General features: G+C 49.0%; 1 protein-coding gene across 1 annotated transcript in view; it reads right to left on the bottom strand.

Moving 5' to 3' along the window:
* LOC144769959 (alpha-N-acetylgalactosaminide alpha-2,6-sialyltransferase 2-like) overlaps positions 1-16,450 on the bottom strand; it is a 607,277-nt gene extending 590,827 nt beyond the window's left edge. Inside the window, exon 1 of the mRNA XM_078654157.1 lies at positions 16,096-16,450. Within this exon, the coding sequence (XP_078510283.1) occupies positions 16,096-16,217 (122 nt within the window). The 5' untranslated portion in view covers positions 16,218-16,450. The remainder of the gene's footprint in view (positions 1-16,095) is intronic.
* Between the last annotated feature and the right edge of the window lie 232 nt (positions 16,451-16,682).

Here is a 16,682-nt window from a genome sequence, read left to right on the forward strand (position 1 = left end):
CGCACAGGGTCATCAGTGAACCCCAAATGTGGTCTTGCCAAGCAAGGGGTGTAACCAAGGGCTTAGTCAACACCCGGACTGCACATAATAGTACACAATGGACAAGGAAATATACGATGCAGAAGCCTGGTCAAGTAGTTTTGATTTCTATGGTAATATCTCTGGCCGGCGATATACTCCCATATAACGGAGGTCAGTGGGTAGAGAGAAGAGTATTGTGCAGCCACAATTAATAAATGTTAACAATTATACCGATGGCCTTGAAGGCGAACTGCACCCTAATTACCAGGGAAGCCTTATACCAGGGACTGGGCGGTAATGGGAAAACACATGACGTGGCAGCACCTAACAAGAAGGCCATATTGGCGCAAAGGGCACAATAGGGATTTCTTCCTGAAAAGTGGTAAAAGTAGAGATAAATTGCCCCAACCCTGGGGAAACCATTGACCATGCCCATGGGGGTAAATAAAGCTGTGGTTAAAACGGAGAACAGTAGTTCCCAAGTTAAGTGAAGGCCATCGGACTTGCCTACGGAAGGGTAAATAAGCCATGCGCAAGCACACCAAGCATGAGGGCTTGGTACAACTCTAATCCAAAATCATATATAATCTGAAGGGTTTGGTGAATTAGGCGTGGTCTCTTTAGTGCTACATCGCAAGATTTCTCCGATAGGGCTGGGAAACACCTGCAGAGGCAGTTGTGAATTGTCAAGCCGGAAGGACTGGTAACCATGTCAAAGGTAAATGGGGATTGTCCCGGTCTGGAGAGGCCATTGAACTTTCTCGCAGGGAGGGAAACAGCGTCATGCGCACAATTCACGGAACAGAGGGGTTTCTGGATTTATCAGACTCGGCTCTTGCATGCCATGACCACGGGATGTTTTGATGTGGATGGGGTCCATTTGTCTAGATTGGGCATGGACCTTTTTTTGTGGGATGTGGGTGATACCCTAGAAACATAAGGGTGTAAGTAAGAATGCCTACCTTCGTGGGGGACCCTGGGTATGATGGGTGCCACACACAGAGCTGTGACGGAGTTACAGGCCGATCTAGAGGCTGAATGGTACATAGGGGTACCCTCTTCAGGACCAGAAGAAGGATGCAAATGCCAAATAGCCCCAAGAAATCCTTACGGCAGGACCCTGGAGGAACAACGGCGCCCCGTTGTCCTTTGGGAGGTTGTAAACCTGAGCAACCGGGGGCTTGCCTGGATACGCTCCGCCTCCTCAAGTGGCGTGAGTAAATGGGTGGATTGGTGGTCCATAGGATGTAAGGAGTAATCCCCCAAAATCGTTAGCATTGATTGGTCATGCCATGGTGCAATTTAGGTGGGCAGACATCAGCCTGCCCTTGGATCGCCCGTAAGTTGACCCATCATGTTGGCATATTTCTTATGCAAAATAAAACGGCAGCAATGTTTTCTCCACCAACCAATGTGTCTTGTGTGTTCTTTAGTCTGTTATTGCTTTATTTGCGGGTTGGGCGGGTTGCCGATATTGGCACTATATATTACACCTTTTACGTGCAAATAAAAGATCAATGAGATTGTTTGTTTTCATGTAAAAGCTGTAACATGTCGCGCAGTGGTAGCAGAGCGAGGCAGTGGATTGACACCCTGGTGCTCCCTATGGGCAGCCTCCCTGGTTGCAATGGTTGTACAGCAGGATTAACCCATAAACCTTTTGTGGGGTGGCTTGGACATTAGCTGAGCACCCTGCCAGGCAATTAACAGAATGTGGGCTATCATGGGCCCAGAGAATGAGATCAGTCTGCGACCATGCTTACATTTTTTTTTATAGCAAGGTCAGTATGTGATCAGACTGCACATTACTGCACTAAAGAGGGGATAGCGCCGACTCGTCTTTGAATGCTGGTGTACTGGACCAGTGTAAACATACCATGGGATTCAGCCTGGTGCGCATGTGCAAATGTGTGCAGAGTTTCAACTGTAGCATCGTACATTGCACCCGGCTGGCCCCTCCAGTGTGTGCGCATACATGTTGATTAATGCAGAGCTGGGATCTTGTGTTTTCACAAAATGGCAATGGACACCAGTTTATAGTGGTGCAACGAAAGCCCAACTACCTGGTACATCATTCTTCTGGACTCTACTCTTTCCAGCCCTAGCTGCCACCACGATACCATGGCAGTGTTATGCCAAATTAGAAAAAGAGCATTTTGTTTTTTTCTAGGTGGTATGTTTCTGTAGTTTTGTTTTTCATGGAACATGCGAGTCGCTTATAAGGATGTGACTTCAGGGTGTGGATGGGTCTCTAAGACTGGGTGCCACTTAGATCTCTGGAGGGAGGCTGAAGGCAGTGCATGTTTCTCACTGTTCCTTTCAAAGAGTTACCACTATAAAGCTCATCCAGCCCTTGGCCTCTCTGTAGAGTACATAGAGCGGTGGTGATGTATGTGTTAATTGTAATTACAATTATGTGAGGCTCCGTGTGAGCGGAGTGCGCAGATGTCAATTTTTTTGAAAAGTGCTGATGATGCAAAATAAAATGTAAAGTGTGAGGCTCCAGCAGCCAATGTGCACAACCCACAGGAAAGGGACCCATCACTGATCGACCCTGTCAAGCAAAGTCAGTACGTGTATCCTCTTCCTGCCCCCTCCAGGCAGTGTGCGGCGTCGAATCGTGTGAAGAACACCATTTTTTCCAATGCCCCAGATGTGTGGAGAACTTCTTTAACCCCACCCACCCCAGCAGTCCAGTTTTTCGTTGCTGACCCGCAGGCATGGGCATCTCTATTTCCTGCTCTCAACTGCTTGCCCATGTAATTCAGGTAAATCCACGTTATGTTCCAGAAACGAACAGCTAATCGTTGTTAAGTAAAGAGTTTGACATTTTGTTTTGGTTGCGACGGAGCACTTTGCAATACTATCTGCACACTTAAAAGGCATGAACGCCAGCAGTATTGTATGCGGCACAGCTGTTGTTACTTTATTGGTCACAAGGAGGCTAAACTTGCAACGTTAAGGCACCTTCTGCTGAAATCAGTGCCTCAAGCAAGTTTCAAGGAGTTCTACGGTTAAAGATAGCTCTAGTGGTTAATGCGCTTGCCACAGAGATGCAAGTGTTATCTACTTATGACAAGTCTAAATCAGTATCAAAAAAGCTTAGAGGATATCTTAGAGCATGTGATTTATTTCGATGTTCATTGGGCCAAAACGTGTGTGATATTATTTCAATTGGTGCCAATGTTATTGTAATTGGTGCTTTTAAAAACTTTAAAAGCTAACTCTTTTAGTCACTGAATTTGACAAGTATAAAAGTGGTAATAGGTGAAGACAGGGAAACCTAAATTTGTGGGGGGAGAAGCGGGGGTATTTGTTCACGTAAATGAGCCGCAGCATTTCTAGCTGGTTCATGCTTAGAATTATAACAAGCATTTACAATGCAATGGTTTTGCCTTTGTTAAAGTTAGAGCTATTGGCATTGCTCTTGACACTCTGAAGCTCCACTCTGAAGCTCCACTCTGCACTCTGAAGCTCCACTCTGCACTCTGAAGCTCCACTCTGCACTCTGAAGCTCCACTCTGCACTCTGAAGCTGCACTCTGAAGCTCCACTCTGCACTCTGAAGCTCCACTCTGAAGCTCCACTCTGAAGCTCCACTCTGAAGCTCCACTCTGAAGCTCCACTCTGAAGCTCCACTCTGCACTCTGAAGCTCCACTCTGAAGCTGCACTCTGAAGCTCCACTCTGAAGCTCCACTCTGAAGCTCCACTCTGAAGCTCCACTCTGAAGCTCCACTCTGAAGCTCCACTCTGCACTCTGAAGCTCCACTCTGCACTCTGAAGCTCCACTCTGCACTCTGAAGCTCCACTCTGCACTCTGAAGCTGCACTCTGAAGCTCCACTCTGCACTCTGAAGCTCCACTCTGAAGCTCCACTCTGAAGCTCCACTCTGAAGCTCCACTCTGAAGCTCCACTCTGAAGCTCCACTCTGAAGCTCCACTCTGAAGCTCCACTCTGAAGCTCCACTCTGAAGCTCCACTCTGAAGCTCCACTCTGAAGCTCCACTCTGATGCTCCACTCTGATGCTCCACTCTGATGCTCCACTCTGATGCTCCACTCTGATGCTCCACTCTGATGCTCCACTCTGATGCTCCACTCTGATGCTCCACTCTGATGCTCCACTCTGATGCTCCACTCTGATGCTCCACTCTGATGCTCCACTCTGATGCTCCACTCTGATGCTCCACTCTGAAGCTCCACTCTGAAGCTCCACTCTGAAGCTCCACTCTGCACTCTGAAGCTCCACTCTGCACTCTGAAGCTCCACTCTGCACTCTGAAGCTCCACTCTGCACTCTGAAGCTCCACTCTGCACTCTGAAGCTCCACTCTGCACTCTGAAGCTCCACTCTGAAGCTCCACTCTGCACTCTGAAGCTCCACTCTGCACTCTGAAGCTCCACTCTGCACTCTGAAGCTCCACTCTGAATCTGCACTCTGAAGCTCCACTCTGCACTCTGAAGCTCCACTCTGAATCTGCACTCTGAAGCTCCACTCTGCACTCTGAAGCTCCACTCTGAATCTGCACTCTGAAGCTCCACTCTGCACTCTGAAGCTCCACTCTGAATCTGCACTCTGAAGCTCCACTCTGCACTCTGAATCTGCACTCTGAAGCTCCACTCTGCACTCTGAAGCTCCACTCTGAATCTGCACTCTGAAGCTCCACTCTGCACTCTGAATCTGCACTCTGAAGCTCCACTCTGCACTCTGAATCTGCACTCTGAAGCTGCACTCTGAAGCTGCACTCTGAATTCTGAAGCTCCACTCTGAAGCTCCACTCTGAAGCTCCACTCTGAAGCTCCACTCTGAAGCTCCACTCTGAAGCTCCACTCTGAAGCTCCACTCTGAAGCTCCACTCTGAAGCTCCACTCTGAAGCTCCACTCTGAAGCTCCACTCTGAAGCTCCACTCTGAAGCTCCACTCTGAAGCTCCACTCTGAAGCTCCACTCTGAAGCTCCACTCTGAAGCTCCACTCTGCACTCTGAAGCTCCACTCTGCACTCTGAAGCTCCACTCTGCACTCTGAAGCTCCACTCTGCACTCTGAAGCTCCACTCTGAAGCTCCACTCTGAAGCTCCACTCTGAAGCTCCACTCTGAAGCTCCACTCTGAAGCTCCACTCTGAAGCTCCACTCTGAAGCTCCACTCTGAAGCTCCACTCTGAAGCTCCACTCTGAAGCTCCACTCTGAAGCTGCACTCTGAAGCTCCACTCTGAAGCTCCACTCTGAAGCTCCACTCTGAAGCTCCACTCTGCACTCTGAAGCTCCACTCTGCACTCTGAAGCTCCACTCTGCACTCTGAAGCTCCACTCTGCACTCTGAAGCTGCACTCTGAAGCTCCACTCTGCACTCTGAAGCTCCACTCTGAAGCTCCACTCTGAAGCTCCACTCTGATGCTCCACTCTGATGCTCCACTCTGATGCTCCACTCTGATGCTCCACTCTGATGCTCCACTCTGATGCTCCACTCTGATGCTCCACTCTGATGCTCCACTCTGATGCTCCACTCTGATGCTCCACTCTGATGCTCCACTCTGATGCTCCACTCTGATGCTCCACTCTGATGCTCCACTCTGATGCTCCACTCTGATGCTCCACTCTGATGCTCCACTCTGATGCTCCACTCTGATGCTCCACTCTGAAGCTCCACTCTGAAGCTCCACTCTGAAGCTCCACTCTGAAGCTCCACTCTGAAGCTCCACTCTGCACTCTGAAGCTCCACTCTGCACTCTGAAGCTCCACTCTGCACTCTGAAGCTCCACTCTGAAGCTCCACTCTGCACTCTGAAGCTCCACTCTGAATCTGCACTCTGAAGCTCCACTCTGCACTCTGAAGCTCCACTCTGAATCTGCACTCTGAAGCTCCACTCTGCACTCTGAAGCTCCACTCTGAATCTGCACTCTGAAGCTCCACTCTGCACTCTGAAGCTCCACTCTGAATCTGCACTCTGAAGCTCCACTCTGCACTCTGAAGCTCCACTCTGAATCTGCACTCTGAAGCTCCACTCTGAATCTGCACTCTGAAGCTCCACTCTGCACTCTGAAGCTCCACTCTGAATCTGCACTCTGAAGCTCCACTCTGCACTCTGAAGCTCCACTCTGAATCTGCACTCTGAAGCTCCACTCTGCACTCTGAAGCTCCACTCTGCACTCTGAAGCTCCACTCTGAAGCTCCACTCTGCACTCTGAAGCTCCACTCTGCACTCTGAAGCTCCACTCTGAAGCTCCACTCTGCACTCTGAAGCTCCACTCTGAATCTGCACTCTGAAGCTCCACTCTGCACTCTGAAGCTCCACTCTGAATCTGCACTCTGAAGCTCCACTCTGCACTCTGAAGCTCCACTCTGAATCTGCACTCTGAAGCTCCACTCTGCACTCTGAATCTGCACTCTGAAGCTCCACTCTGAATCTGCACTCTGAAGCTCCACTCTGAATCTGCACTCTGAAGCTCCACTCTGAATCTGCACTCTGAAGCTCCACTCTGCACTCTGAAGCTCCACTCTGAAGCTCCACTCTGCACTCTGAAGCTCCACTCTGAAGCTCCACTCTGAAGCTCCACTCTGAAGCTCCACTCTGCACTCTGAATCTGCACTCTGAAGCTCCACTCTGCACTCTGAAGCTCCACTCTGAATCTGCACTCTGAAGCTCCACTCTGCACTCTGAAGCTCCACTCTGAAGCTCCACTCTGAATCTGCACTCTGAAGCTCCACTCTGCACTCTGAAGCTCCACTCTGAAGCTCCACTCTGAAGCTCCACTCTGAATCTGCACTCTGAAGCTCCACTCTGAATCTGCACTCTGAAGCTCCACTCTGAATCTGCACTCTGAAGCTCCACTCTGCACTCTGAAGCTCCACTCTGAAGCTCCACTCTGCACTCTGAAGCTCCACTCTGAAGCTCCACTCTGAATCTGCACTCTGAAGCTCCACTCTGCACTCTGAAGCTCCACTCTGAATCTGCACTCTGAAGCTCCACTCTGAATCTGCACTCTGAAGCTCCACTCTGAATCTGCACTCTGAAGCTCCACTCTGAATCTGCACTCTGAAGCTCCACTCTGCACTCTGAAGCTCCACTCTGAAGCTCCACTCTGCACTCTGAAGCTCCACTCTGAAGCTCCACTCTGAATCTGCACTCTGAAGCTCCACTCTGCACTCTGAATCTGCACTCTGAAGCTCCACTCTGAATCTGCACTCTGAAGCTCCACTCTGAATCTGCACTCTGAAGCTCCACTCTGCACTCTGAAGCTCCACTCTGAAGCTCCACTCTGCACTCTGAAGCTCCACTCTGAAGCTCCACTCTGAATCTGCACTCTGAAGCTCCACTCTGCACTCTGAAGCTCCACTCTGAATCTGCACTCTGAAGCTCCACTCTGCACTCTGAAGCTCCACTCTGAAGCTCCACTCTGAATCTGCACTCTGAAGCTCCACTCTGCACTCTGAAGCTCCACTCTGAAGCTCCACTCTGCACTCTGAAGCTCCACTCTGAAGCTCCACTCTGCACTCTGAAGCTCCACTCTGAAGCTCCACTCTGAAGCTCCACTCTGCACTCTGAAGCTCCACTCTGAAGCTCCACTCTGAAGCTCCACTCTGAAGCTCCACTCTGAAGCTCCACTCTGAAGCTCCACTCTGAAGCTCCACTCTGAAGCTCCACTCTGAAGCTCCACTCTGAAGCTCCACTCTGCACTCTGAAGCTCCACTCTGCACTCTGAAGCTCCACTCTGAAGCTCCACTCTGCACTCTGAAGCTCCACTCTGAAGCTCCACTCTGCACTCTGAAGCTCCACTCTGAAGCTCCACTCTGAAGCTCCACTCTGAAGCTCCACTCTGCACTCTGAAGCTCCACTCTGCACTCTGAAGCTCCACTCTGCACTCTGAAGCTCCACTCTGAAGCTCCACTCTGAAGCTCCACTCTGAAGCTCCACTCTGAATCTGCACTCTGAAGCTCCACTCTGAATCTGCACTCTGAAGCTCCACTCTGCACTCTGAAGCTCCACTCTGAAGCTCCACTCTGCACTCTGAAGCTCCACTCTGAAGCTCCACTCTGAATCTGCACTCTGAAGCTCCACTCTGCACTCTGAATCTGCACTCTGAAGCTCCACTCTGAATCTGCACTCTGAAGCTCCACTCTGAATCTGCACTCTGAAGCTCCACTCTGCACTCTGAAGCTCCACTCTGAAGCTCCACTCTGCACTCTGAAGCTCCACTCTGAAGCTCCACTCTGAATCTGCACTCTGAAGCTCCACTCTGCACTCTGAAGCTCCACTCTGAATCTGCACTCTGAAGCTCCACTCTGCACTCTGAAGCTCCACTCTGAAGCTCCACTCTGAATCTGCACTCTGAAGCTCCACTCTGCACTCTGAAGCTCCACTCTGAAGCTCCACTCTGCACTCTGAAGCTCCACTCTGAAGCTCCACTCTGCACTCTGAAGCTCCACTCTGAAGCTCCACTCTGAAGCTCCACTCTGCACTCTGAAGCTCCACTCTGAAGCTCCACTCTGAAGCTCCACTCTGAAGCTCCACTCTGAAGCTCCACTCTGAAGCTCCACTCTGAAGCTCCACTCTGAAGCTCCACTCTGAAGCTCCACTCTGAAGCTCCACTCTGCACTCTGAAGCTCCACTCTGCACTCTGAAGCTCCACTCTGAAGCTCCACTCTGAAGCTCCACTCTGCACTCTGAAGCTCCACTCTGAAGCTCCACTCTGCACTCTGAAGCTCCACTCTGAAGCTCCACTCTGAAGCTCCACTCTGAAGCTCCACTCTGCACTCTGAAGCTCCACTCTGCACTCTGAAGCTCCACTCTGCACTCTGAAGCTCCACTCTGAAGCTCCACTCTGAAGCTCCACTCTGAAGCTCCACTCTGCACTCTGAAGCTCCACTGTGCACTCTGAAGCTCCACTCTGAAGCTCCACTCTGAAGCTCCACTCTGCACTCTGAAGCTCCACTCTGAAGCTCCACTCTGCACTCTGAAGCTCCACTCTGAAGCTCCACTCTGAAGCTCCACTCTGAAGCTCCACTCTGAAGCTCCACTCTGAAGCTCCACTCTGAAGCTCCACTCTGAAGCTCCACTCTGCACTCTGAAGCTCCACTCTGAAGCTCCACTCTGCACTCTGAAGCTCCACTCTGAAGCTCCACTCTGCACTCTGAAGCTCCACTCTGAAGCTCCACTCTGCACTCTGAAGCTCCACTCTGAAGCTCCACTCTGCACTCTGAAGCTCCACTCTGAAGCTCCACTCTGAAGCTCCACTCTGCACTCTGAAGCTCCACTCTGAAGCTCCACTCTGAATCTGCACTCTGAAGCTCCACTCTGAATCTGCACTCTGAAGCTCCACTCTGAAGCTCCACTCTGAAGCTCCACTCTGCACTCTGAAGCTCCACTCTGAAGCTCCACTCTGAAGCTCCACTCTGAAGCTCCACTCTGAAGCTCCACTCTGAAGCTCCACTCTGAAGCTCCACTCTGAAGCTCCACTCTGAAGCTCCACTCTGCACTCTGAAGCTCCACTCTGCACTCTGAAGCTCCACTCTGCACTCTGAAGCTCCACTCTGAAGCTCCACTCTGAAGCTCCACTCTGAAGCTCCACTCTGAAGCTCCACTCTGAAGCTCCACTCTGAAGCTCCACTCTGAAGCTCCACTCTGAAGCTCCACTCTGAAGCTCCACTCTGAAGCTCCACTCTGAAGCTCCACTCTGAAGCTCCACTCTGAAGCTCCACTCTGAAGCTCCACTCTGAAGCTCCACTCTGAAGCTCCACTCTGAAGCTCCACTCTGAAGCTCCACTCTGATGCTCCACTCTGAAGCTCCACTCTGAAGCTCCACTCTGCACTCTGAAGCTCCACTCTGCACTCTGAAGCTCCACTCTGAAGCTCCACTCTGCACTCTGAAGCTCCACTCTGCACTCTGAAGCTCCACTCTGAAGCTCCACTCTGAAGCTCCACTCTGAAGCTCCACTCTGAAGCTCCACTCTGAAGCTCCACTCTGCACTCTGAAGCTCCACTCTGAAGCTCCACTCTGCACTCTGAAGCTCCACTCTGAAGCTCCACTCTGCACTCTGAAGCTCCACTCTGAATCTGCACTCTGCAGCTCCACTCTGAATCTGCAGCTCCACTCTGCACTCTGAAGCTCCACTCTGAAGCTCCACTCTGCAGCTCCACTCTGAATCTGCAGCTCCACTCTGCACTCTGAAGCTCCACTCTGCAGCTCCACTCTGAATCTGCAGCTCCACTCTGCACTCTGAAGCTCCACTCTGAAGCTCCACTCTGAAGCTCCACTCTGCACTCTGAAGCTCCACTCTGCACTCTGAAGCTCCACTCTGAAGCTCCACTCTGCACTCTGAAGCTCCACTCTGAATCTGCACTCTGAAGCTCCACTCTGAATCTGCACTCTGCAGCTCCACTCTGAATCTGCAGCTCCACTCTGCACTCTGAAGCTCCACTCTGAAGCTCCACTCTGCAGCTCCACTCTGAATCTGCAGCTCCACTCTGCACTCTGAAGCTCCACTCTGAAGCTCCACTCTGAAGCTCCACTCTGCACTCTGAAGCTCCACTCTGAATCTGCACTCTGAAGCTCCACTCTGAAGCTCCACTCTGAAGCTCCACTCTGAAGCTCCACTCTGAAGCTCCACTCTGAAGCTCCACTCTGAAGCTCCACTCTGAAGCTCCACTCTGAAGCTCCACTCTGAAGCTCCACTCTGCACTCTGAAGCTCCACTCTGCACTCTGAAGCTCCACTCTGCACTCTGAAGCTCCACTCTGCACTCTGAATCTCCACTCTGAAGCTCCACTCTGAAGCTCCACTCTGCAGCTCCACTCTGCAGCTCCACTCTGCAGCTCCACTCTGAAGCTCCACTCTGCAGCTCCACTCTGCAGCTCCACTCTGAAGCTCCACTCTGAAGCTCCACTCTGAAGCTCCACTCTGAAGCTCCACTCTGAAGCTCCACTCTGAAGCTCCACTCTGAAGCTCCACTCTGAAGCTCCACTCTGAAGCTCCACTCTGCACTCTGAAGCTCCACTCTGAAGCTCCACTCTGCACTCTGAAGCTCCACTCTGAAGCTCCACTCTGCACTCTGAAGCTCCACTCTGAAGCTCCACTCTGCACTCTGAAGCTCCACTCTGAAGCTCCACTCTGCACTCTGAAGCTCCACTCTGAAGCTCCACTCTGAAGCTCCACTCTGCACTCTGAAGCTCCACTGAAGCTACACACCGCGCAGGGCAGCTCTGGATGCTGATGCGAGAGGCCAGCTGGGAGGCGCGCTGCTCGTCTTCCTGCTCGTGCTGACTCGGAGAGAAAACTTGTTTTCATTGGGAGAGCGGCCTTCAAAGACCCGGTCACTGCGCCTCTCCGAGTGTTTAGCTTGGGATAAAATGGGCGCAGTGTTGTGGTGATGACAGTAGAGCAAGGGAGGTGCCGGCAATGCCGGAACAGACTCGGGGGCGTTCCCGGCGTCCCGTGACGTCGGCAAAAGGCAAAGAATGTCGGGAACGCCCCCGTGTCTGGTCCGGCATTGACGGACAGGCCCCTCGTCCAATGGCAAGGCTCCGTTTACGGAGCCAGCCAATCAATGACGAGGGCCGACCCAAAGCACCCTACAGTTCTCAACAGGATTTCGCCTGCGCGAAAAGCTGCGCAGAGCGCAGCTTTCGCTAGGCAAAACCTAAAAAGCAAAGGACTCTCTGAATGTGAAGCGCAGTTGGTTAAAAAATAGAGCTAGCTGAAGGCATCGTACATAGTATTTCTTCACTGGGTAGCTACAGGCCTTTATAAACAAAGAGAATCCAACTCGGGGCAGGGTAAAGTGTTCAACAAAATTGTGTTGGAGCACTTAGTGTTTTTTAAAATACCCCTCACACACCAAAAGGCCCCTTGGTGTCATGCTTCATCATCTGGGTCTTCGCACCCTTCTAAAGGGATGCGGCGTGCTATGACCTACAACTACGTGGGCGCACTTAAAGGTATTGACTATATGTGGTGTATGTGTTTTGGGTGTATTTATAAGTGTGTGGTGGGACTTGGTGAAGGATAAAAAGTACCTGGCTCGTGAGTATGCTTGAAAAAATTTTATTCCTAACCTCAGCTGGTACTATTAAAAAAAAGTGCAGTGCGAGATCAGATCTGTCGTGTTTATGGACAGGACCTCAGGTGCGCGTCGACATGTTTTGGAGGCAGAGCTCCTTCTTCAGGACGGGGGCACAACTTCCCCACCTTACTCACGTTTCATTAAATATTAATCAAAATGTATTAAAATTGATAATATAAAAAGTGAAAATAATATATAAAGGCTATAATGTGCCTACAGCGGTCTGCTACAAGTTCAATGACTTATGAAGCTTGCTTGCTTGCTTCATGAGCATTAGGAACGTCTGGGGGTTGCTATTATGCAATGGGTTCGGGACGTACTATCCACCGTCTTACCCCACACGCTGCTCCGCTGAAGTACTAAGTGCTCCAACACAATTTTGTTGAACACTTTACCCTGCCCCCGAGTTGGATTCTCTTTGTTTATAAAGTATTCTGTGGAGCAAGAATCACTCTCCATTTTGCTCTACCTCCCCCTCCTGTTGTTTGTACGTAGCTACAGGCCTTAGCACTGAGGTTCTAGCGCATGTTGAAAGTCAGGAAAGAGGAGCTAATGTAAGAGCTCCCCGAATGCTAAATTATTGGTAGTCTGTTGATAGATGCAAGGATAAAGGCGTAGAGTAAGAGGCTGACCCAAGTCAGAAGGAAGGTGCATTTTAGGAGCTCTCTGGTTGTTGGTCCTGGGGTTATATGCATAGTGGTAAATAAAATAGAGGAATATTTATATAGCTCTGTGGATGTCACAGTAATGGATTAGCCGGGCCACTGGAATTATGCGATTGTGTGCCCGTGGAGATTTTTGCATGATTTTAGATTTGCCGCATTTGCCACATAATCCATCATCTGCTCCATAATCTGCAGATTTTAACAAAAAATAAATATTTTAGCTCTAACGGTTCAAAAGTTACAAAATATGCAGCAACATGTCTTGTTGTGCAGTGAAAGGCCCTTTGCAAAGTTGACTGATTCCCTTGCTGTTCCTTATTGCTATATTTGAGTATTAAACAGGTATTAATGAGGCGCAATCAATGCCCAGACAGTGTTACCAGGTTTCAAAATGATGAAATAATTAAGTAATACTATTACAAAATGTGCTGCATAATTTGACTTTTCTTACCACATAATTTACTTAACCCTGCTGCATCATTTGGTCCTCTCTTGTCACATAATTCCAGTGGCCCTGGGTATAGCGATGAAGGTCAATATAGAGTTGCGCCATGACAGCCCTGTGAATGTCTTAGTACTGGGATAAACAGAAGATTACCACTGTTCTTTCCATTGTTGAAAAGTTAAGCCAGGGCCACTGGAATTATGCAGCAGCAAAGCACCAAATTATGTGGCAGGGTTGTCTAAATAATGTGGCAAGAAACTGCAAATTATGTGTCATAATGTTTATAGAATGACTTCATTATTTTGTGATTTGTACACATGGAAATACTGTCTGGGCAAAGATTTAACCCTGTTAGTATTAGGTAAACAACCAAATACATAGTTTAGCATACGAAATATGACCAGTTAACGTTTGGAAAGGGTCTTCCAATGCCTGTGGACACATATCGATACATTTTTAGTAACTTTTTAACCATTTGAGCTATAAACAATTCTTTTTTTTCTCAAATCTGCTGATCATGCGGCAAATGATGAATTATGTGGAAAATGCAGTAAACCCTTCATCATGCAAAAAAAGCTTTGGCTGCAGGGTTGCATATTTCTAGGGTCCCTGAGTATATCATGTTGGAACTGTTTCTTCATTGGAACATATTCACTGCTATTGAGAATGGTGCTCCTTAACCCCTTCCGTGCTCGCGTCGGTCATGTCCGTTGTCCGACGCAGCCCCGCCCACTCATTAGAACTCCCGCACCGCGGCGGAATTTACGCTGCGGTTAAGGACCAAGGCCCAAATAGTGCAATAGTTTCCGTTCAGAACTGCCTTTAAAACCAACACGTATTTATGCAAAATTCCATTGTAAAATGCACCTTTTGGCTTAATTGTTTCCAATACTTTCTTTGAGAGAAATGTGCTCAAATCTTCAGGAAACAAAATGTCTAGTTGTGCTCGGTCAGAGAAATGTGGGCTGGGCTGTTACATTTTGTCAGTGCTGCTTTTGGTTCCCGGTCCAGCCCTGCCAGTGACTGCTGGTGCAATGTGTGCTTTTCCATTTTAAAAAATGTACATTTTGGCTTTTAGCCAATGCTTATTTTCATACAAAGTGATCCTTCAAACAAAAAAAAATAACAAACAAAAGAAGTACAAAGGTTCAGCAGCCAACTCAAGGCACACTGGCAATGAAGGTTTTATTTCAGGAGTACATGGTGAAGATATGCATGCCCTACTGCTTTCAAAGAATTCCTTATTAAGTGAAGAGGCTGGAAAAAGACTAGCCTTTCTTTACAAGCAAGAATGTGTATCCTCCTGTCCTGTTCAGCCTTACAGATATATTTACATATTAATTATTCTTGGAAACGCTGTAATATGTATTTCTCCAACGAGTTCTCGTGGAACTAAATACTCCCATCACCCCCCTAAAGTGTGAACCGTGCTTTTAGACCTATGGTGACCAGGTTCTTGGTCTTCCTGCCCTTTTTTGAGAATGGAAGAGCTCTTTACATTAGTAAAAATAACAAACACGAGCTGAGTTGTAGTTAAAAACATTACTCCACTCATGGGCGTAGGAACCGTGGGAGGCAAGAGGGATATATCCCCTTCGCCCCCAGATTTTTAAGTAGAAACTGATTTTAAACACTTGCAGACTGCCTCTCCGAAGGCATACTGCACATCACTTAAATCTCCTTGAAGTGCTGTGACTAGAGGAGCAAACTCTGTGTGGGCTCGGAGGCCTCTTTAGTTTGTTAATTATTTAATAGAGGTGTTGAGACTTTCCTAAATATTGTCTATCAAGCCAAGCGAGTCAGCAGATGATAGAAAGGCGGTATATTATGTTTATGCTACTGTAACTTTTTGCTTGGCTGAGATGATGTGAGGGAGGGGGGGGTTAATGAGGGGCTCAACACCCCTAATAACCTCAAATAGGAACTCCCACAAAGTTTACCCTACAGCATTTTTCAGACCTGCATGCTCTGGCATTGTGTTTGAGTTTCAGTGTCTGTGAAAACATTAAAACCAGAAAAGTACACCTTTAAATCTATTGACTATGTACATGTACACGTGTGTTTTATTTAAGGGGACATAATTATTTGTTATTGAAATCCATACACTAATACTAATTGAATATTATTAATTCGATAAATGAACGCAAAGTACTGATCTTTGACTTAAACAGAAGAGAGAAGGATGCAACTCTACATCCTTTAACTGCACAATATGAAATCCTTGACACAAATCTTGGCTTCCCCACTTGACCAAATTGTGTGATTCACAACCCATTGCTTTACTCCTCCATCTATCTTTTTCATTAACCAGTTTGAGAGCACATTGAAGTAATTCGCTGCAGGATACAAAACTCCACTGATACATGGTTAATATACAATTCTGGTTTACTTTTAATAACAATATTTGCCTTTTAAATAGAGAACACGGCAAACTGCCCCGTTTTGGGTAATTCGTGGCAACGTCCGTGGGACATGGAAGTATTGTTGGATGTTTCATGTTTAAACATAATCACTTTTACTAAATGCCAGTTAATACACTGAGAGGTGTTGAGAATATATATTTTTTCATTTTAATGTTTTTTACCATTTTTTTCTAATGTAGATCTTTAATTAGCTCGGCTTCTACCTCTGACCTGGGGTTCCATGCTTCCCCCACTCCACTGGAAATGTAGTATCTCCTACATCCTTGACGCCTCTTTAAGGTGAACTGTCTTGAGCAATCCCCTTGCTGTTCTACTACCTGGTACTCGTTTTTATCAACCTCGGAAGGATGAATGCTTGTGCCCGTGACTGGGCTATAACCCATGGCGGCAGGTTATTGGGCGCGAGCCCACAACTGGCGTATAACGCATAGGCTATTTCATTTCAAAGGCTCCAACGCAGGACACGCTTGCCTCCGTCTCGGTACTCACCTGGGAAAGAGCTCGGCCGTGAGTCGCTTGCGCTCGGCCACCTGCAGCACGCCGTACAAGACGCAGAGGATTAGCAGGACACACGCAAATCTCTTCACCTTGGAGCGCGCGCAGACGCCCATCTTCCTTCCCTGACTGGTGTCAGCCCCGAAGCGGTCAGAGCGAGGGCTCGCGCTCTTGGCAGCGTGCGTGCTCAACGCCCCCTACTCCGCCCTGCACCCGTGCCCGTCTGGGGCTCTGTGCCCCCTGGGGTTGTCTTGGACGCTAGAGTGCTATCTGTCTGACTGCCGCTAAGTGGCTGCTCAGAACGCGCCCCCCTGCAGGTGCGCTCTCCCCGCCCGTCAGAGGCGTCGCTACCTTTGGACCCAGGTGAAGGTGTGGCCTCCGCCTCTCCGATGACTGCCAAGCCATTGGCAAGCCAGGGGCTCATCGCAAGCCAGTGCTTAATGTGTTAAAAAGTACGTGGATAGGTTATCACTTTTTTCTTAGATGCCCCGTGCCTGCGAGGCCGAATGCTGTGGTTGCCAAATCCCAGGCCTGCCGAGTTTTGGTTCATTCCGTTTTACACCTCACTCACTTTTCTATCT

The sequence above is a fragment of the Lissotriton helveticus genome, chromosome 7 (assembly GCF_964261635.1).
Source record: "Lissotriton helveticus chromosome 7, aLisHel1.1, whole genome shotgun sequence".
Taxonomy (NCBI): domain Eukaryota; kingdom Metazoa; phylum Chordata; class Amphibia; order Caudata; family Salamandridae; genus Lissotriton; species Lissotriton helveticus.